This window comes from Tursiops truncatus, chromosome 5, assembly GCF_011762595.2.
Source record: "Tursiops truncatus isolate mTurTru1 chromosome 5, mTurTru1.mat.Y, whole genome shotgun sequence".
NCBI lineage: Eukaryota > Metazoa > Chordata > Mammalia > Artiodactyla > Delphinidae > Tursiops > Tursiops truncatus.
This window is the reverse complement of record NC_047038.1, coordinates 22,496,103-22,518,139: the sequence shown is the minus strand read 5'-3', so window position 1 is coordinate 22,518,139 and position 22,037 is coordinate 22,496,103. Positions and strand designations below refer to the sequence as shown.

Here is a 22,037-nt window from a genome sequence, read left to right as displayed (position 1 = left end):
TTTATTTATTGTGGTTGATTTCTATTTTGTCAACTTAGCTAAGCTAGTACTGCATTTCCACTTCCTTCCCTGAAGAGTTCCAAGATAGCATGGACCACAGAGACATTCTGCCTGAGATCTGGTAGGTGGAAGTGAACAGAAGTCCTACACTTTTACACGAGAAAGACCAGTGCAGGGCACGAGGCAGTGTTGCAGACCGTGCACACTGTCACCTCTTCTGCCAACACATCCTGTAGGTGTCGGGTAGCAGTCAGGTCCAAACCTTCAACGCCTGCCAGATCTTCTCTTCCAATCTCAGCAACTCTTGAGTCTGTGACAAAGGACTAGCCCCTCCTGCAGATCACCTCCATCATCAAAGTTGAACCCTGGGAACCAGGGAGAAGTCAGCACAGATTCCAATCCATTCTCACGGGTTCCAGTTCATCCTTGCCAGTTTTCCTTGCTTCCTCCACTTGACAGTTGTGATTTGACCTTTTGCTAGTAGTTCTGCTCCTCTGATAGAACTCTAATATCCATTTATGTGTGTTTTCTTCCATTAAAACAGAAGCTCTGTGAGTAAAAAATAGTGTCTGTTTTGTTTACTGCTCTTGCCCCAGCACCTAGAACAGGGCCTGGTACATAGTACAACTTTTTAAGACATAAGGCACTAAGAATAAATATTAAGGGTGGCAAGAAAAGGAAAAGACTAAGCGATGTTCTAGAAGAAAGGTTCCTGTAAAAATTAAAAACTGGAATGTGTCTTAATGGATGGATAGGAAGGAAATACAGTCTACACTATGAAATAGCATGAAAAAAATCGAGATGAGCATGCTAAGTGTAACATACACTGTATGTTGTCCAGGGATTAGGAATCTGACCTGGGGAAGCCATTATCATTTCTGTAGCAAGTGACTAACCTGGAGAAAATGCTATTTCAGGAAATTTATCTTCCAGGAATATACTCAGTTGATTGGAAAGGGAGAATCAGAAAAGTAGGGATACAAATCACACATGTTGTCTTAGATTACTAGTATGACAATAGAGAAAAGGAAAAGGTAAATATAAAAATAATTGTTAAAAGGTTATAACATGGCAACTGTAGAAATCATTAGTGCTATTTATTGATTTCTGATTCTCCTCCTAAACACATAGTAGGGTTCCATTTCCCCACCTTTTTGAAGTTATGCATGGCCATGAAACTTGCTTTAGTCCCAGAAATATGAAGCAACATGACAAGTGCCACTTCAAAATGGAAGACTTTAATAACAAGTGTGATTCTCTACCTTCCCTTCTCCCTTCATGTTGCCTAGAAATATTACAAATGGTGAAGGTTTCATTAGTCTGAGTCTCTAAATGGCCAAGAGCATTACAAGAAACAAACCTTTGTGGTTTTAAGCCACAAAGACTTTGGATTGTTCGTAACTGCAACACAACCTCACCCATTCTGATTGTGGCAGTTTTAACTGGTGTCGACAAATATTTACATTCCCCTCTTTAAGAGATGGAGCTTAATTTCCCTCCCTTTTTGCGTGAGCTGAAGTTAATAACTCATTTCTAACAAGTGATGGCATGTAACTTCTCAGACTAGGTCTGAGAAAAACATTAGGACTATCTCTTGGATCACTCACTTTGGGGAAAACCAAACTGCTATAACTTGAGGACACTCAAGCAGACCTATGGAGATCCACATGCTGAGGAGTTGAGGCCTCCTGCCAACTATTAGCATTAGCTTGCCAAGGTCAGGAGTGAGCCACCTTGGAAGAGGATCTTACAGCCCCAGGCAACATCCTGAATGCAACCTCAAGAGATACACTAACACAGCTTAGCTGCTCTTGGATTCCTGATCTGCAGAAATTGTACAAGATGATAAATGCTTACTGTCTTAATCCACCATGCTTTAGGCTAATTTGATACACAGCAATAGATAGCAAATACATTGAATGATATAGAAACACACTAAAATTGAACACTGAGGATAGAATGAAATCAAAGATAGTTCCTAGGCTTTGAGCTTTGAAAAATTTGGAAAAATTGTGATATCACTGACTGTAAGTTATCTAATTCCATTGTATTTTTGAGGCAAGAGCCATGTCTGCTCAACAAACATTTGCTGGAGTCGTGTAAATATTTAACAAATGAAAAAAGTGTTCAGAACTGAAAAAAAAAATCCACTACAGATAGGGGAATACTCTCATCTCCTCTTGTCTAGACACTATACTTCTATTACAATTTTGTTCCCAGTAGTACCACATTGCTAGTACACACCAACTGCAAGTTTAAGTTCCCAAAGTATTTTAAGATGAAAGTAAGCCCACAGGCAATTTCCTGACTATATTTCCTCCCACTTATCTCAACAGTCATATGAGAGATGTGCAGTTATGCTACTTTTGTTTCCCTGATGATTACCATAGTTTCTAACCTAAAACCCTAAAAGGAAAAAGGGAGAAGTAGTATAGTTGAAGAATGAGTATTCTATAATGAACGGTTTCAGTTCATGTATCAAATGCAGAATTGAAATATTTTCCAGCCATCGTTTTATCAGTCTAACACCTCACAGTCTACCTTTAAAATCCTTAAACTAACCTTTATTTACAATCAATTTTTAATCCTTCTATCTATTACCACATTATCTCTCCTGAGAATTCACTCTAAGCCTCAAAGATTTGGCTTGAACAGTGGCTAAATCCATTAGGTATGATCTCGGAATCCCACCAAATTTAGAAATATTGCCATCTTAGCCACAAATTTCACACTAACAGTAGACAAAAACCATCACTAAAGCACCACTTGTTAAAATGAAAACAGACTAGAAAGTTATGACTTTTATTAAACTTTATTTTTAAATAGTTTCAGATTACAGAAAAGTTACAAAAATGGTACAGGGAGTTCCCAGACACCTGTCATCCAACTTCCCCTATTGTTAACATCTTATAATACCGTGTACATCTGTCACAACTAAGAAACCAACACTGGCACATTACTATTAACTAAATTCCACACTTCATTCAAATTTCATCAGTTTTCCATTAATGTCCTTTTTCTGCTTGAGGATCCCAGCCAGGATACAACATTACACTTAGTCATTATGTCTCATCTCCTCTGGTGTGACAGTTTCACAAACTTTGTTTTTCATGACCACAACAGTTTGAGTACAGTTTAGGGAATTAGTAGAAGGTCCACCAATTTGATTTTGTCTGATGTTTTTCTCCTGAGTAGACTGGGGTTAGAGCTTTGCGTAAGAATAACACAGAAGGAGGTGAAGTGTTCTTCTCATCACATCTTATCAGGGTACACACTATCAATATGACTTACCACTGATGTTGATATTGATTACCTGGCTTAGGTAGTATTTGCTAGATTTCTCTACTGTAAAGTTATGCTTTCCCCATCTTGCCTTACCCTACCCTTTGAAAGCAAGTCACTAAGCACAGCCCATACTCAAGATGGTGTTGGGGTAGGAAAGGGGGATTAAACTTTATCTCCTGGAGAGAAGTGACTTTTTAAAATAAATATAAAATTTACTCAATTCCTGAAATACATACTGAGTACCTCAAAGCATTTGCTAGTGCAATTTAGTGCCCATTTAATGTGAATCACTCTGCTAGGCACTTCAAATAATGGTTAGAAACTGACCTGCATCATGAGGAGTTTATAATATAGTGGAGAAAATATACGACAAGAAAAATGCTAGTTAAGTACTATAATGCTAGTTAAGTCACAAAAAGGGAAAAATCAAATTCAGTTGGAGTTATGAAAAGTTTCATAGAACAAGAGATATTTAAGCAAGGTATTTAAAGCTGAGTATAATTTTGACAGATGGAAATTCAACAACCATTTATGATTTTAAAAATCTCAAAAAAGTGGGTATAGAGGGAATGTACCTCAATATAATAAAAGCCATATATATCAATCCCATACCTAATATCATACAGTGAAAAGCTAAAAACTTTTCATCTAATTTCAGGAACAAGACAAGGATGCCCACTCTCACCACTTTTGTTCAACATAGTATTTGAAGTCCTAGTCAGAGCAATTAGGCAAGAAAAAGAAATAAAAGGTATCCAAATTGGAGAGAAGTAAAACTGTCACTATTTTAGATGACATGATTTAATATATAGAAAACCCAAAGATTCCTCCAAAAAATTGTTAGAACTAATAAACGAATTCAGTAAAGTTGCAGAATACAAAATCAATATACAAAAATCTGTTACATTTCTATATGTTAATAACAAACTATTGGAAAAAGAAATTAAGAAAACAATCCCATTTACAATTGCATTAAAAAGAATAAAATACCTAGGAATAAATTCAACAAGGAGGTGAAAGACCTGTACACTGAAAACTATAATACACTGATGAAAGAAACTGAAGACACAAACAAATGGAAAGATTATCCATGCTCATGGATTGGAAGAATACTGTTATAACATCCATACTATGCAAAGCAATCTACAGATTCAATGAAATCCTTACCAAAATTCCAATGGCATTTTTCACAGAAATAGAACAACAAACCTAAAATTTGTATGAAATCACAAAAGATCCCAAATAGCCAGAGCAATCTTGAGAAAGATGAACAAAGCTGAAGGCATCATGCTCCCTGATTTCAAACTATACTACAAAGCTCTAGTGATCAAAAGAGCATAGTGTTGGCACAGAAAGAGACACATAGATCAATAGAACAGAATAGAGATCCCAGAAATAAACCCACACATATACAATGAGTTAATTTATGACACAGGAGCCAAGAATATACAATAGGGAAAGGACAGTCTCTTCAATAAATGGTGGTGGGAAAACTGGAAAACCACATGCAAAAGGTTAAAAATAGGCCACTATCTTACACCATACACAAAAATGAACTCACAATGGATTAAAGACTTGAATGTAAGACCTGAAACCATAAAACTCCTAGGAGAAAACATAGGTGGTAAGCTCCTTGACATCATTGACATTGGTGATGATTTTTTTTTTTTCAGTGCCATACAGCATGTGGGAACTTAGTTCCCTGACCAGGGGTTGAACACATGCCCCCTGCATTGGAAACACATAGTTTTAACCACTAGACCACCAAGGAAGTCCCTTGGAGATGATTTTTTGAAACTGACCCCAAAAGTACAGGCAATAAAAGCAAAAATAAACAAGTGGGGCTACAACAAACTAACAAGTTTTGGCACAGCAAAGGAAACCATCAACAAAATGAAAAGGCAGCCTACTGAATGGGAGAAAGTATTTGCAAATCATATATCCTGCTAAGGAGCTAATATCCAAAGTATATAAAAACTCATACAACTCAATAGCAAAAACAAACAATCCATTAAAAAAGAAAAATGGGCAGGGACTTCCCTGGTGGTGCAGTGGTTGAGAGTCTGCCTGCCGATGCAGGGGACACGGGTTCGTCTCCTGGTCCGGGAAGATCCCACATGCCGCGGAGTGGCTAGGCCCGTGAGCCATGGCCGCTGAGCCTGCGCGTCCGGAGCCTGTGCTCCACAACGGGAGAGGCCACAACAGTGAGAGGCCCGCATACCGCAAAAAAAAAAAAAAAAAAAAAAAAAAAAATGGGCAGAAGATCTAAATAGACATTTTTCCAAAGACGTGCAAACAGCCAAGAGGCACTTGAAAGGATGCTCAATGTCACTAGTCATCAGGAAATGTACATCAAAAATATAATGAGATATCACCTCACACATGTTAGTATGGCTATTATCAAAAAGACAAGGAATAACAAGTGTTGGTAAGAATGTGGAGAAAAGGGAACCCTCATGCACTGTTGGTGGGAATGTAATTGGTGTGTAGCCACTATGGAGAACAGTATGAGGGTTCTTCAAAAAAATTAAAAGTAGAACTAGAGGGTGATCCAGCAATTCCACTCCTTGGTATTTACTCAAGGAAAACAAAACACTAACTCAAAAAGATATATGCACCCCCACGTTCACTGAAGGGTTATTTTTAACAGCCAAGATATGGAAACAACCTAAGTGTCCACTGATGGATGAATAAAAAAAGAAGATGTGGTACACACACACACACAAAGGAATACTATTATGCCATAAAAAAGAATGAAATCTTGCCATTTGTGACAACATGGATGGATCTTGAGGGTATTATGCTAAATGCAATACATTGGACAGAGAAAGACAAACACTGTATGATCTCACGTATATGTGGAATCAAAAAAACAACCACCACCACCACCACCCATAGACTCATAATATAAACTCCAAGCTATAAAATAAGTAACTCCTGGAGTCACTACAACATAGTGACTATAGTTAATAATAGTGTATTGTACATTTGAAAGTTACTAAGAGAGTAAATCTTAAAAGTTTTCACCGCAGGAAAAAAAAATGTTGCAACTATGTATGAGGATGGAGGTTAACTAGACTTACTGTGGTGATCATTTCACAATATATACAAATATCAGATCATTATGTTGTACACCTGAAACTAATCTAACGTTATGTCAACTACAGGAAGAAAAAAGAAAATAGATGGGAAATAGATGGAAAGACATTCAAGATGGAGAAAAGCATAAACAAAATATGAGGGTTCTCTCTCTCTCCCTCTCTCTCATTCATCCAGTGTTTTAGCACTTTAACCCAACACAAACATTCATTTTAAGATCTTCACTAAATCTTACTAGGTTAGCGTAAGTGAATGGTGTTAGGGGCTACATTGAGTCCTCCCGAAATTCATTATGCTTAAGTCCTAACCGCCCCCCAGTACCTCAGAATATGACTATATTTGGAGATAAGGTCTTTAAAAAAAAATTCAGGTTAAAAGAGGTCATTAGAACAGGCCCTAATCCAATATAACCGGTGTCCTTATAAGAAGATATTAAGTTATAGATAGGCACAGAGAGAAGAGGATGTGAAGAAACAGGCCCATCTACAGGTCAAGCGGAGGTCTCTGAAGAAACACACCTGTGGACACCTTGATCTCAGACTTCTAGTCTCCAAAATTATGAGAAAATAAATTACTGTTGTTTAAGACATCCTGTCTGTGGTATTTTGCTAGACCAGGCCTAGCAAAACAACACATGCTGTTAGAGTTTCTAAATCAAATCTAATTTGGCAAAATTTCCCACTGTGATGTTATTTAAACCTTATTATTGTGTAGTTCTTTCCATTCACTAGTATCATGAAGAGAGTAAAGTTAAGGTGAAGAAAGGAAAACGTGAGCCTTAAAAACAACTTTAGTTCTTTCAAATTTTATGCCCTATAAACTTGTCCATTCCGACCCTAACCATAACAAATTTTTGCCCTAAATTCTTTCCCCTAGAAAAGTATGTAGTGATTTCATGAAGCTTCACAGATCTCTCTTGTAGCACTTTATTCACCAGATCGCTAGATAACATTATCCCTGACAGCAACTGCTGCCACACAGTGCCCCAAATGGTCCACTACTAAAAGCTTCACCTCGACCCACCTTTTTGTCTCATACCGGAGGAAAATTAAAAGGGAAAATAGAAAATAAATTTAAATGGCATTTAACAAGCACATATCTAGGACTAAAAGTATTCCTAAACGTCTGTAATTCCCCTTTTCAAGAAATAGACCTACCATATTTTTAGCTGCATCCCCAAAGAAACGTACAGCAGGGAAGTTAAGACCCAGGTGTCCACTTGCAAGAGTCAACAGACTTTCTGGAGCGGCTAGATTGTGGACCACAAACCCTGGCTCCGAAGGCAACACGGGAAACGTTCACACACGCATGTAAAAGGGTCTCCCGCACGCTCGTCCGGTCTACTACCCTTTCCTTTTCCTAATCTTGTGTTTACAAAATCGTTTGGCAAGGCTTTCAGTAGAGTGCAAATACTCCTAAGAGATTAGGCGCCCCCAAAACAAAACAAAAACTGATTGCAGACCACTGACACCTGCGCTTCAGGAACAGCAATGTCGGCGGAACACGGGAAAATACGGAGTTTTTTAGCAGAGAGACCAAAAAAAAAAAAAATCAGCTAATTCCATGAAAACCAACCAACAAAAAGGTTAAGCAGAGAACTATCGAACCTGGCGCTTTGGTAACAAGGGTGACTTGTAAAGTAACTCTCCTAACAAAACAGCCCTTCCGCCTTCTTCACTCAGCGGACGCGCGAGCCCAGCAAGATTTCCTGATTTCGCGAGAACTTTTGGCAGCTCTGAATGCGCACGCGTCAGACTCGGAGGCCACGTGAGCAGCCCAGATCTAGCGCGGGGGCGAGGCGGGGTGGAGAAGCTGAGGAAGGGGAGGGCCATCAAGAAAGCGGTGGCCAGGGCCTCTCTGGTGGCGCAGTGGTTGGGAGTCCGCCTGCTGATGCAGGAGACGCGGGTTCGTGCCCCGGTCGGAGAAAATCCCACATGCCGCGGAGCGGCTGGGCCTGTGAGCCATGGCCGCTGAGCCTGCGCGTCCGAAGCCCGTGCTCCGCAACGGGAAAGACCACAACAGTGAGAGGCCCGCGTACCGCAAAAAAAAAAAGAAAGGCGGTGGCCAACGTATGGGGTGGAACCTCAGCGGAGCTGGGAGGGCGGGGCGGGGAGAAAGCGCGTAGGCCCCGCCCCTCGCGGCTTTTCCCCGGAATAGCGTCACCCGCTCTATAAGAGAGCGTGTGGCGAAGGATTCGGCCTTTTACATCCGGGACGCGTCGAGTTTAGGTGGAAGTACTCCGTTGTGTTTCGTGCGCTAAAATACTTAAGACAGAACTTTTGGCCAAGTTTAAAATGCAGGAGATGCAACAGTCTTGTAGAAGTAGATCGACGTCAGCTTGGAAAACCTCTAGGTTCAAACTCCTGAGTGGGCTTAAATGTTCATTGATTCGCGGGGCAGCCACGTTCAGCCGGGGGCGCTGAGTCGTAAAACTAGCGCCCGTGGGCCGTGGGCCGTGGGCCTTCCGGCAAAGGTTAAATGTAGCTGATGACTCCGGTTAAGGTCATTAGTTCTGCTGTTGGTGTCATGTGGCCATCTTGAATCTACTCCGACACTATGAAATAATAACACCGCATCCTGATAACCCGCCAGTTTGATCCAGGTGGTGAGTAGTATCTGTAGTTGTCCTTGCTGGTCTTTTCTGGGATTATGAATCTCCATGTATCTTTGGGACCTGTCAGCTGTGGCAGTCTCCCTTCCTAGCCATGGAAGAGCATATTCTTGTTTATTGGCAAAGCTGTCACCATCTAATTGGTATCAGATTCTGACTTGCACAAGTAACATTCTTCACTTTAAAAATCTGGAGGGTACTGGGTTATTGGGCAGACATCTAACTACTGTTCAAATGTTTTTAGGAAGCTGAGCTAATTGTTCCAGTGGATGATGGAAAACAACAAGGTACGCTCCTGTTTTTTATATATATATATATATATATATTTATTTATTTATTTATTTATTTATTTATTTCTGAATCTGAAACCCTTAGTGCTAAGGATTTGGAAGGCCAAAATTGGCATATTTTGCTGGCGTTTTGTAATTTAAAAGAGTAAATAGCCAACTGAATAGAAAGTAACTGAAGTAGCTGCTAAGACTCAGCACCATGAGGTAAGTACACAAATTAGAGTTTTATAAAGCTGGTTTTCTTCTCTTGCAGAAGTCAAGAAATCCAAAGCGATATGGGTGAAGTCTTATTAGCATCCTGAAGTACACTGCCAAATGTGATTTTAAATCTCAAGTATGGTATTTAAATGGAGAATAAATAAGTGCTTCCTTGCCATATCAATAAAATGCTCGATTTGTACAGATGTCAGCGTTCCCTGACTGAATGACTAATAAGTGCAAAGGTAACTACAAGTAGTGAACAGGCTACCTCCTGTTCCACTGTTGGGAGCTCGAGCGGAAGTAACATGAATTTGTATCGTTGTGTAAGGTGTTATTTGGGGAAAACTGTTATACATAAAAACCAGTTTACCCCTGAGGAAGAGAGCAGGGTCATTTAATACCACACAGAAGATTAAGGAAACTGCACGGTGAAAAGCTATGCACTTTATTTACACAGATGTGCACTGAACACGTGCATCTTTAAAACTCACACTTAACATTTAACAAAAAAAATTAAGCTATAATAAATGCATATTTTATGAACCAAGCATTCTACCTCAAGGTTGAGCAAACTGCAGGCCATCTGTTAACTATCTGTTCTTTAAGTTTGCCAGCCTCTGGTCTAGTTAAAAAGCCAATATAAATGTTTGCATCAGCGCTGTAGTTCAATTACAAGGATGGCCTGTGAGAAACTTTCAGGAAGATAAATTTTCTCACCTGCATTGCAGGTTTTTCCTTTATCAAAGTCATGAGTGTTTAGAAAACGTTTTAATGCTATTCTGCTTGAACTGCATTGCAGTTCTGCAAAGTAGTAAACTATAAAGCACTTTCAGGTTAGCACCAGTTGTTTTACATAGCTCAGAATTTACAAAAGGGATGCAATATGATACAGAAGGGAAAGGGATGGGGGTGAAGTCCCTCCATGGCGAGTTAGCCATTGAAGAGGATTACTTAAGCATTCTTAATCCTATAGTTTGTACTCACCGCTTCACCTTTTTTTACTACCTGGGATTTTGAGAAGGACTCATGATAGCAGTCTACTCAAGTATCCTGAGGGCTTAGCTTTTATATTTGGGCAAAGATTTTGTGCAGCTACCAAGAATGCCCTGTAGGATACATAATAAGCAGCTATCCCTTACTCCTTTGGGAAACAGCCGGAGGGAAAACTTGCCTTTAGACAGGAGAACCATGGGTTAGAGGGGTGGGAGGAGATGCTCTTGTCTGCATTGGGACTCTTCCTGTTCTGGAGTTTGGATTCAAAGCCTTTCAACAGCTGTCTCATCTTGGCCTCTGCCTGTTAACCCATTTGAAAACTAGAAATATTATAAAATCTTACCTTTTATAAATTGTCAATGAGGTGCATAGCCACCTAGCACATAAGTGGCATATGGATTCAACATAACAGTTATTTTAGACTTTCCCAAACTATAGACAGGGAAAACATTTTTAATAGTCTATTTTTATTAGATGGGACTGTATCAGGATAGTCTGCAGGTTTAAGTTAGTTACCAGAAGGTTGCAGTAGGTGGCACTCTTAAATCATGGTCTGGAAAACAGCATGCTGCTAAAGAAAAAACATTTTTTTACCAAGCTGTAAATTTGAAGTGATTAAAAGTAATCAAGCAGATTGAATTAGGTTGTGCATTAAACAGTTTGAAGGCATTCTTTATTATGTTTTCAGGAATGCTGAAGTGTGCTAACAACATACTAGGTAGCTAGAATGTTTCTCTTTAGTTGCCATAGTGCTTGGTACAAAGGCTTCATTCAGGAATGTACTGTGACAATGATATTCCTTTCCAGTCAGTTTATAATAGAATTCCTTTATCTTTTTTGGCCTTCGATTTTCTCACGAAAGGCCAGAAAGATGTGGTCTGATATTTTTATCAGCCTAAGGAAAAAAGTCTGAGCTTAAAAAATTACATGAACAGAAAACAATGCCACTCTTATTTTTGGGGGGGGGGGTGCGGTACGTGGGCCTCACTGTTGTGGCCTCTCCCGCTGCGGAGCACAGGCTCCGGACGTGCAGGCTCAGCGGCCATGGCTCATGGGCCCAGCTGCTCCGCGGCATGTGGGATCTTCCCGGACCGGGGCACGAACCCGTGTCCCCTGCATCAGCAGGCAGACTCTCAACCACTGTGCCACCAGGGAAGCTCGCCACTCTTATTTTGAGTATAGTAAAGAGTATTTTTTTATGTCAAATGTAGGCTCTTTATATGAATATATACCATATTGATTCAGTTACAAAGGAGTTCTCAATCCAAATAAATGTAAAAACAGCCTGACTGCACAATCAATATACAATAATCTCTGGAGAATGCTGAGAAACAGGCAGAGACAAGACTCATGAGAATAATGAATTTAGTGTCCATTAAACTAATTTGGGTAGGCAACAATGCTAAATAAGGATAATCATTACTACACTGAGGTATCTGTAGCCAAAATGTTCACATCACAAATTCTCAAGCAGCAAAGGGGTGCACAGTTCTTACGACAACACAGAAACACGGATCTCCGTTCCCATTAGTTGGCATCTCAGCTAAATGCCAATGTTGGAAAGTTTCCAACAGATTCTCTAAATGTTATTTTCTTGAGGTTTCCATGAAGGATTACAGTTTGGTGATACTTTTTATCCAAGGTACAAAGGCTGAAACTTTGGTATAAACACCAGGGGAATCCTTGACCCCACAGCCATATCCCCAGGAGGTCACCCCATATACAACCCAGCTCTCTCCTGGCCGTTCACACATGAGTGGTCCTCCGCTGTCTCCCTGGCAGCTGTCCACACGCTTGTGTTCATGGAGGTTTCCAGCACAGAGCATCCTTCCTGTAAATCGACCCTTATAACGGTCTTCACAAAACCTCTTGGGAAGTAAGGGGATGGCTGCTTGTTGCAGAGTTCTTGAGTAGGCTCGTCCTATGCAGGCCAAATAACTGAATTAGATGCCAGGTAAAGATGGTAGTGAAAAGAGCTACATTTAACAGTTTAATGAACATTTAATAGCCCTATTAAAATAAAAAGCCCTATTGTGGCATTAGTGTAGTGATAACTATAAATGGTATTTTTTTATTGTTTGCACTTAACCATACTCTAACCCTTCACTATTCTGTTTCTCAGTACTGCATTTTTTGAAGAATACTTTAGTAACGCTTACGGACTTGCCCAGTAGAAAAAGGTAACCTACAGAAAGCACATTTGTGCAGGCTTCAGAATTTGAATTCTTTATATTAAAACACTGAGGGTGCATTCATGCTGGCTCTGTATTAGCAAATCCACTGCTCTAGGACTCATCTACTTCACTGACTTGAGGATTACTTATAAATAATTCTATATAAGCACATAAGGTGGCAATTACTGTCCTCAATAGAAACATGGTATTTCATAAAGATGATTCAGAAACAACATTCTTACATAGAAACAGGCTGAAGTTTAGCCACTTGTTAACATATTCTATTTACTAGTAAGCCACTCATTCTCTATTTAGTGGCTAAAATGTATAATTGATAGGTTCTCCATGATAGCCTTTTCTTGGATCTAAACTCCACATTATTCTCCAATCCTATTTACTCAACTGGAGTGATTCATCCATAATAAAATATTCTGTAAAATTTACTTTCTTTGTCATCTCTATTCAGATGTAGTGTCTAAAGGGAGGTGATTGATTCCCTTTCCTGATGAAGTAATAATTTCAACAGCTATACCCCAGCCTTCAGTTTGCCTCAGGTCAGCATAGCGTCGTGAGAAGGCATTTACTCTGACCTGATTCTATTTTATCATTCAGGAAATGTTTCCACTTTTTAAGGTTTATTTCAGGATTGGTCGCAGAGCTTTTTCAGTATTGTGTATCTGCTACAGATGTTCTACATTTGGCTGCTATGAAATAATGTAAGTTTAAAGCCCAGATTTAATGTAGCATGGGATAAAATGAAAACAAATACTTATATTTACTAAATATAACCTTATTGAAATTATCACCTGTAGAAATACTTATTTGATGTTCTTTTCAGTTTTAATTACTTTTAATGGAGAGCAGTCAACCCAATCATTTCTCCTTACTCAGTCATTTGTGAGTCGAGCACCTAATCCAGGTGAGACCGAGATGTTTCGAAGACCATCCTGAGCAAGCACTAGCTGATGTTAACTCTAGTGAGGCAATACAGAAAGCTGTTTGCCTGAGAAGAGCACAGGCTGAACACTATCCTGCTTGGGGATGGGGAGGTGGGAAGAATGAGAAGGGGGTTGTGGAAGGAGAAACCCAAGTAAGTGAGCTGGATCCTTCCACTTGAACCTCAGCAGCTCTGATTTTTGTCTGTTCTTCATTTAGGAATTCTGCATAAGATTTACTTTGATAAAGGGCTCCATGACAAAGAAACCATCAAACACCAAAGCCCTTTGCTGGGGTAGCTACATCAAAGTCATTAGGAAAACTTTTTAAAATAGAGACAGCTAGGCCCCAGTCCTGAGTCGGGTCTAAGTTCTCATGGGAACCACAGTACCCTCAGGGTATGAATCCAGATTACACGCATGCATCTCACACTTGGCAGAATTTCCAAACAACTAAGCCTGAACCCCCTTTAAGATTTTGCTACCCACTGTACACTCAAATGTATGGATAATCCCAGACACAAGCAGGTGCCCAGATTTTAATTGTTTGGGCTATTTGTTACCTGTGTCTCCCCATCCTGTTATGTAACAATTGGAGGCTGTTTTCCGTGGCCTCTCTCTCCGGAGTGGCAAACAGGCTGGCAAAACGTGGCTGCTGAATCTGGCACATTGTTCTTCTGGTCCTTGTAATCTAACCAGGGCGATGTCGTAGTCACTGCTGTCTGGTCGATACTCCCGGTGAATCACAATCTGCTGAACTCCAATTTCTTCCTCAAACTCCTCCGGCACCAGAGTATGATAATCCCCAACCCGAACAGCATAGTTCCTAGTGCTGTTACCATACCTGGGGGGCAGAGAGAGCTAATGGGAGGCTTGTTTCAAATGTTGTAAATTGGTAACTGTCAGCCAGGAAGGTTAATAGAGATGCTTGTAAGTCTTTCTTCCAAATCATTAATCCCTTTTATAAGTTTAACCTTCCTTTCCTTTTCTCTGATCCCACTGCTCTCGGGCTCACACTCTAAACCCACTGTCATCACTTCTTTTCTTCATTCATTTCACTATTTAACCCAGGTTACCATCTGTTTTCTGAGAAGGAGCAAATGTGGAAAGTAAGGACTAATCACTAACCTGTCATTTCCCCACCATGAAAAAGGATCAAAACAGGAACAAAGAGTATAGGGAAAAATTACCATCCTGTGTTTGCTGTCATCATTTTTCTATCATTTCCAAGATTGTTAGTTCATCATGAAATTCCATGAGGGCAGAAACTATGTCTGATTTAACTGTATCCCCCAAAGCACTTAGCACAATCCACTTTACTCCCCTTTTCTGTAAACTGAATGCAAACCAAAACTATCTTCAGGGCAACATACATTCGTTATATGCTCTCATCTCTTAAATCTTTGTTCAGACATCACCTCAGTAAGACCTACCTTGCAATCTAAAATTGCAACCCACCCTTGCTTGTGCTCCCATCCCCCAGCACTCCCAATATCCTTAATGTGCTTTACTTTTCCTTTTTATTAAACACTACTTTCTAACAAATTATCTAACTTACTGTTTATTGTATTTATTGTTCTCTGCCTCCCGCCCCCCACCTTGAACAAAAGGTACTCAAGGGCAGGGATCTTAGTGTTCACTGATGAATCTTACACATTGAGAATAGTGATGCCAGTTAAGTAGGAATGCAGCATATGTTTGTTGATTTAGTGAATGAATGAATGAATGTTTATTTTTAATGAATGTGTCTTTTTTTCCATAGGAACTATTCAATTAAAATAGAAATACAATATTTACTTGATTGACAGTTCTCAGCCTGTTTTTCAGCCAGCATACCTTGATTCTGATACATCTGCCTAAAGCAGTTTCTCAACCTCAGCACTACTGACATTTGGGACCAGATTATCATTTGTTGCAAGGGGCTGTGCTGGGCATTGTAGGATGTTTAGAAGCATCCCTGGCCTCAATTCACTAGATGCCAGTAGCATGCACACTCACATACACACACCCCAGTTTGACAGCCAAAAATGTCTCCAGATATTTCCAAATATTCCCTAGGGTGCAAATTGTCCCCACTTGAGAACCGCCAACCTAAAATACATCATCCAACCCACCTCCTGATCACTTCCTCTTTCTCACTGAAGAGTATAGCACCTTGCTCGCTTCCCCTCTATAGCTACTTAAAACATTCTCAATGACTTAATTCCCAACACCTTTCCCTTTTAGTTCCCTAACCTCCTCACCTGCAGAGAGTGTTTTCTCTACTTGATCTCAGCCCCCCACCTACAGCTCATACTCACCAAATATTACACATTTTTGAAGTCTTGATTTCAAGCATCTCATCTTGACAGTTTTACAGCTCTACTCATACTTAAGTACCTCCTATCTTTACAGTTTTACAGCTCCATCCACAGCTCTTCACCCCCACTGGACTTCAATCCGTCGGCCCCACTAGTTTTTTCATGTCATTCTCACTCTGCTTATGACTTCTTACAAGGCTTGGATTCCATCATCACTCTCTTGCAAAAACTCTCAATCCTTCTTTCCCTGATCTGCCAAAACTCCAACTCTGGTTTCATCATCTCACCACCTACTTACCACTAGCATCTGACTGTTCAAAGGGAAAAACAAACATTTAACAGCTCACCTTAATTTTTTTTTTTTAATCAAAACTTCAATATCTTCCACTGGAAACGGGGCCTGTTCTTGAATGTGAATTTAGAGAAGTGGTATTCAAACACTGGAAGTTTCTAGTGACTGCCTATTTGAAATAACCTTTCATTTATTCCTATAACATTTCTGGAAGTTATAAGTTGCTCAAAGATTCTTATAGCCCTAAGTAGGGCTCTGACAACATTGCAATATATAAAGTGATTTTCTTAACTGTGTCAGCTCAAAAAACTGAACAATGCAACAAAGATGATTTAGCTTATACAACCACCTACCAGTGATCTATGAAACTAATAATTTCCTGTGGTTCCTTGAAATTCTCCATTTTCAACCTTAAATTATCACATATCTTTAAAGTTCAGAAGGCTTTTCATATATTGTACCTAGAGACTATCTTCTTATGGGTTCCACTTCAAACTTTAAGTTGAGGATTATTTCATATCCTGAAACTCTAAAAAGTAATAGTCATGAAGAATAATCAGATATTTAAATAACTCTCACTTCTACTTTCTGTGTATTGATACTAATGTATTATAAAAATTCAATATGACTCATTAATATATTCAGGTTTTAAAGCAAAATCCCAAGTGATTTATGTTTCTAACAAGAACAACTGTCAATGCATCCTTGAAAGTGCTGCTGAAATGTTTCATAGATCTTTGGAATGGAATTTAAGAAATTATCTCAAGCTTCACTGTCCAGTACCGTAGCCACATGTGGCTAATGAAGCGCTTGAAATGCAGTTGGTCCAAAATGAGATGTGCTAAAAGTACAAAAATATGCACAAGATTTCAAATATTTACTATGAAAAAAGAATATAAAATATATTGTTTCTCTAGATAATAAGACTATCAGATATCTCAATTTTATATCCTATTTTGCAATGATATTTTGGATATACTGAGTTAAATGAAATCTATATAATGATATATAATATATCATATGGGTGAAGTTAATTTCACCCATTTGGTTTTTTAATCTTTTAATGTGGCTACTAGAAACTTTAAGCTTATATACATGATTTGTATTTGTGGCTCACGTTATATATCTAGTAGATAACACTGGTCTAGAGAAATACTACGGCATAAAGTAGGCATCCTATTTTTAAATTTTTCTTTAATGCAGTTTCTTGTGTTGCTTATAACTTTTAAGCTCGAGTTATGAGACATTCCCTTCATATGTCAACTTTTTATATTTAAGACAATTACATTACTGTTCAACCAAAAAAAAAAGTTATTGCAACAATATTTTCCATTCTTTGAAAAAGAGCTGTGACACAGCTAAAATAATCCTTGCATCTAAACTGGCTATATAAATACATCCTACATTATCTAAAAATTGAGTCTTCAGCCAGTGAACAAAGAAACAGGACATTACTACAGCAAGGAAATTTATTTTTTAAATATCCCAGTTTTAAAGTCTTGGGAAATCTTGCCTTAACACGTCACTTCATGCCTGGATTACTACAGCAGTCTGCTAAATGGCCTTGCTGCTTCAAGTTTCAACTTTTTCAAGCCATCCTTCACATTGCAGCCAGAGCAATGTTTCTATCTAATAATATAACTACTCTTCTGGACACCCTTCCAGATAGATACCCATCACTGTCTACATAGTAAAGTTCAAATTCCTAAAATGATAGACAAACCCATCCAAGAATGGCCCTTGTCCACCTCTCTGATACCACCCTTGTCCTCGTGTCTGTGTCCCTGTCATTCTGGCCGCTTGAAGAGGCATCTGACAAACCTGTCTTTATTCAGACTATTTGCAATATCATTCCCTCCACCCCTCATCCTAATATGGCAAAAACTGATTTTATCTTTCAAGTCTCAAGATCTCCTAGGAGGCTCTTCCTGCCCTCCCCGAAAGCTAGCCAATCCTTCTTTTGAACACTCCCAGTAGCACCGTCAGAGCGTTTATAACAGCTTCTACAACTTGTTAAGATGTCGGGTCTCCCCAGTTAAAGGCTCTTTAAGTGTAAAGACTATATCATGCTCACTTTTGTATCCTCAGCACCAAGCAAAGTGGTTTGCACAGAGAAAGCTCTTAATAAATATATGTTAAATGACTTCTTTGGAAGACACGTTCTGTTCACATACATACACTCTGATCCCGAACTTACTGAAATGAGACCTCCTCTCACCAATTCCTACGTTATAACAACACCATCACAAAAGTTACTTTTTAAAAAAAGTCTCCACAAAGATCTAATGTTCTCATTAATACTGGCTCTTCATCAGAATCACCTGTACCACTTTTAAGAATACAAATGTCTAGGGGCTTCCCTGGTGGCGCAGTGGTTGAGAGTCCGCCTGCCGATGCAGGGGACACGGGTTCGTGCCCCGGTCCGGGAGGATCCCACATGCCGTGGAGCAGCTGGGCCCGCGAGCCATGGCCGCTTAGCCTGCGCGTCCGGAGCCTGTGCTCCGCGGCGGGAGGGGCCGGAACAGTGAGAGGCCCGCGTACCTCAAAAACAAAAAACAATACAAATGTCCAGGCCACGCAAACTCTGAGAACATTAAATTAATAGGGCTGATGTAGGACCATGGGTGATCCAAATTCACAGTCAGTCTGGAGAATTACTGAACCAAAGACTTAAAGGCACGGGCATAACACCCGCCTCTTCATGCCTGGAATTTCACTGGGTGAAGTAGGAGATGACTAACAGACTGCCATAACACAAACATGTACACGTTCCATACTTATACTGTGTTCTCAGGTCAGGTAGATTTCAGCGGGTATTTTTGAGTATACTCCCAAATTAATATGCTCACCAAGCAGGAGTTGATAGTAACCTGAGAATAAAAATAAAATATTTACCTGACAAGAAGGAAAAATGCATCATTCTTGTTAAAATGAAGTTCCTTATTAGAATCTATACTTTTAAAGTCGTACTGATTTAAGAAATGGACCAGCTAAACCCAAGCAGTGATTCCCACACTCCTTTCACTCCAGTTATTCTTAGAATAGATTTATGCTTGGAATTTGAAGAGCATCTGACACAAGCCTGGATTAGTTTTCTAACCAAATATTTGTCTTCCAGTGTCACCTCTCCTAGTGAATGCGATTATATATATATATACTTCAGGGATAACACTTTGGCTGAGGTTACCAGTATGATTTTGCACTTTGAAATCATTTTCTATGGTTCTAGGCTTCTCAAGAAAAATATATCAAGGAATTCTTTTTCAATGCATTTTAAGGTCTTTCTAGTTGAGCTTTTGTTATTTTGATACACTTTATTCAAAAACGCTTCTAAAACAAACATTTCAGGTTTTGGCTGACACGCCATTCAGTTGTTTGCTTTGCTGAAATGCTTTCAACTCCCCCTCAAATAAAAATTGGATGAAATTCCTGGACAAGTTTGAGCAAGAGAGGATCTGAGACAGGGCAGTTAGTAAAATCCACTATTCCAATTTCTCTGAGATTCTGGAATTAAAATAAACTACAATTAAAATTTTCTAGAATTAGAAGAGTTAATTCAGGTGACGGTCATTTTCTTTATGACGGTCATTTTCTTTCTTTATAGATTCATCTCTTTAAAAAGACAGTATTTTACATCAACCTGTACACATCTGCTACTTCTAGAATCTTTTTTTTCTCTGTTGTCTGGATGAAACTCAAAAAGTAGTTGACTGAAATTGCTTGTGTAAATGGTTCCAGTTGCTTATGGAGAAGAGACCTTCCCTGTAGAACCTCGCACTGTCCCTTACATACATGTAGTGTGTGTTCAGGAAATGGTTTTAGCATAGTTGATGGTATTGTGTATATCACCAAAGACCATGTTCCTAAGAACTCTACCATATACTAGGTCATGGTGGAACATATGTTAAGTACCGCACACATTTTGTTCTTAAAAAGAAGTCCCGGGCTTCCCTGGTGGCGCAGTGTTGAGAATCTGCCTGCCAGTGCAGGGGACATGGGTTCGGGCCCTGGTCTGGGAAGATCCCACATGCCGCGGAGCAACTAGGCCCGTGAGCCAAAACTACTGAGCCTGCGCGTCTGGAGCCTGTGCTCCGCAACAAGAGAGGCCGCAATAGTGAGAGGCCCGCGCACCACGATGAAGAGTGGCCCCCGCTTGCCACACTAGAGAAAGCCCTCGCACAGAAACGAAGACCCAACACAGCTATAAATTAATTAATTAATTAATTTTTTTTTTTAAAGGTAAAACTTTTTAAAAAAGGAGGGCTTCCCTGGTGGCGCAGTGGTTGAGAGTCCGCCTGCCGATGCAGGGGACACGGGTTCGTGCCCCGGTCCGGGAAGATCCCACACGCCGCGGAGCGGCTGGGCCCGTGAGCCATGGCCGCTGAGCCTGCGCGTCCGAAGCCTGTGCTCCGCAGCGGGAGAGGCCACAGCAGTGAGAGGCCCGCGTACCGAAAAAAAAAAAAAAAAAAGTCCCATTACTCTGTGGCTCATCTTTCTAATTATAATGTCTAATAATTTAGATATTTCTGATTTTCAGAGCAGCATTCTCTGACAATTTCCAGCTTCTTTGGTGATTCTAGGCAAAAAAGTCAAATAGATAAAATCAGGTAAAGCTATATTCTTGATCAAATCAAATTTGCAGAAGAATTACAGAAATGAAAGAATCCTTGTTTTGGGCACATTCTTTCCTCCAAAGTGGCATTTGCTATCAGAACAAGCAATTAAAAGAAATTAGTTTAACATTCAGGAATTTTTCTCTCAATTATATTGCCATACCACCATAGAGAGAGGGTCATTTTACAGTACTTGTAGTAATGATTTAAAGTAGAAAATAGTGGGAGTTCACTGGCGGTCCAGTGGTTAGGACTCCATGCATCCACTGCAGGGGTCAAGGGTTCGATCCCTGGTCAGGGAACTAAGATCCTGCAAGCCACATAGCATGGCAAAAAAAAAAAAAAGTAGAAAATAGCAAAAGCAAGCAATTTATATTGTGTAAAATTCATAGGGCAACTGCAGAAAAACTTAATTTATCCAAGTTTCTGCTTCAAACTGCCAATGGGATACTGCATTCCAAAGTCTGTATTAACACTAGGAAAAATGTGAAAAATGGGATAGAAGGCCTTTAAATGGTGATTCACCAACTACCTCAGTTACCCTTGTTAACGCTGGCATAAAAGAATGTTTTGGACACCTCACAATACGTGAAAGCCATGAATGTAGAGCTGGATTACTAGAACTGTCAGCCTTCCAGTAAGGTACCCTCATCTTACAGAGACAACTCTATAGGAAATGAGTGTAACAGGATGGTGGATGTGAGTAACTATGTTCTGATCTCATCATCCGCAGGCCATCATTCCTAGATTATTCTGATATAAGAATTACATAAAAGAGTGACTACTCTGTGGGGGCAAAACAAATAAACATAAAAAACTGTCATCCCGTAGAATAAAGTAACACAGAAGGTGATAGCAATCTGTGCCTATTGTTCAGAATGGCTATTCAAGAGCACTGGCCTACATCATCACTGCAAGATTTAGGCACCAAAGGAGGCCCCATGAACAAGAAGCTATTTTATATATTGAAGTCCAGTAGTTAAAGCAGGAGAGATACAAACAGAAAGGAAATGGGGGTGAGAGAGATAATTTCAAAGTATGAAATCTAGGTCCCCTAGCAGTGGATCTTAAGTTAGACTCCCAAGAAATCTAAAAAAAGGTAACCTCTCAGAACCTGACCACATTGCTTCTGTAGTACAGTGTCTACAATTCCAGAGGAAAACTATTTTTTGCAAACTTCAGAGTTTCTGATGATTAAAGGAGGGTTGTTTTAATCCAGAGTCCCTGAACCCAGAAGACAAAAT

General features: G+C 39.6%; 1 protein-coding gene, 1 long non-coding RNA gene and 1 other non-coding gene across 4 annotated transcripts in view; 2 read left to right on the top strand and 1 right to left on the bottom strand.

Moving 5' to 3' along the window:
- The first annotated feature begins 8,566 nt into the window (after nt 1–8,566).
- Nucleotides 8,567–12,616, top strand: LOC101327445 (uncharacterized). The gene is made up of 4 exons (XR_186142.4): nt 8,567–8,989; nt 9,240–9,282; nt 9,539–9,728; nt 12,602–12,616. It is a non-coding gene; the product is annotated as an uncharacterized lncRNA (long non-coding RNA).
- On the top strand, nt 9,040–9,170 carry LOC117312482 (small nucleolar RNA SNORA24). The gene has a single exon (XR_004526812.1). It is a non-coding gene; the product is annotated as a small nucleolar RNA SNORA24 (small nucleolar RNA).
- PRSS12 (serine protease 12) overlaps nt 9,323–22,037 on the bottom strand; it is a 70,074-nt gene continuing 57,359 nt past the window's right edge. The window contains exons 12-14 of one of the 2 annotated variants that reach the window (XM_073804916.1): nt 19,030–19,050; nt 14,152–14,432; nt 9,323–12,400 (exon numbers count right to left, since the gene is read on the bottom strand). In XM_073804916.1, coding sequence (XP_073661017.1) covers nt 12,093–12,400; nt 14,152–14,432; nt 19,030–19,050 — 610 coding nt within the window. In that variant the 3' untranslated portion in view covers nt 9,323–12,092. The remainder of the gene's footprint in view (nt 12,401–14,151; nt 14,433–19,029; nt 19,051–22,037) is intronic. The other variant, XM_019927863.3, reaches the window with a different exon arrangement.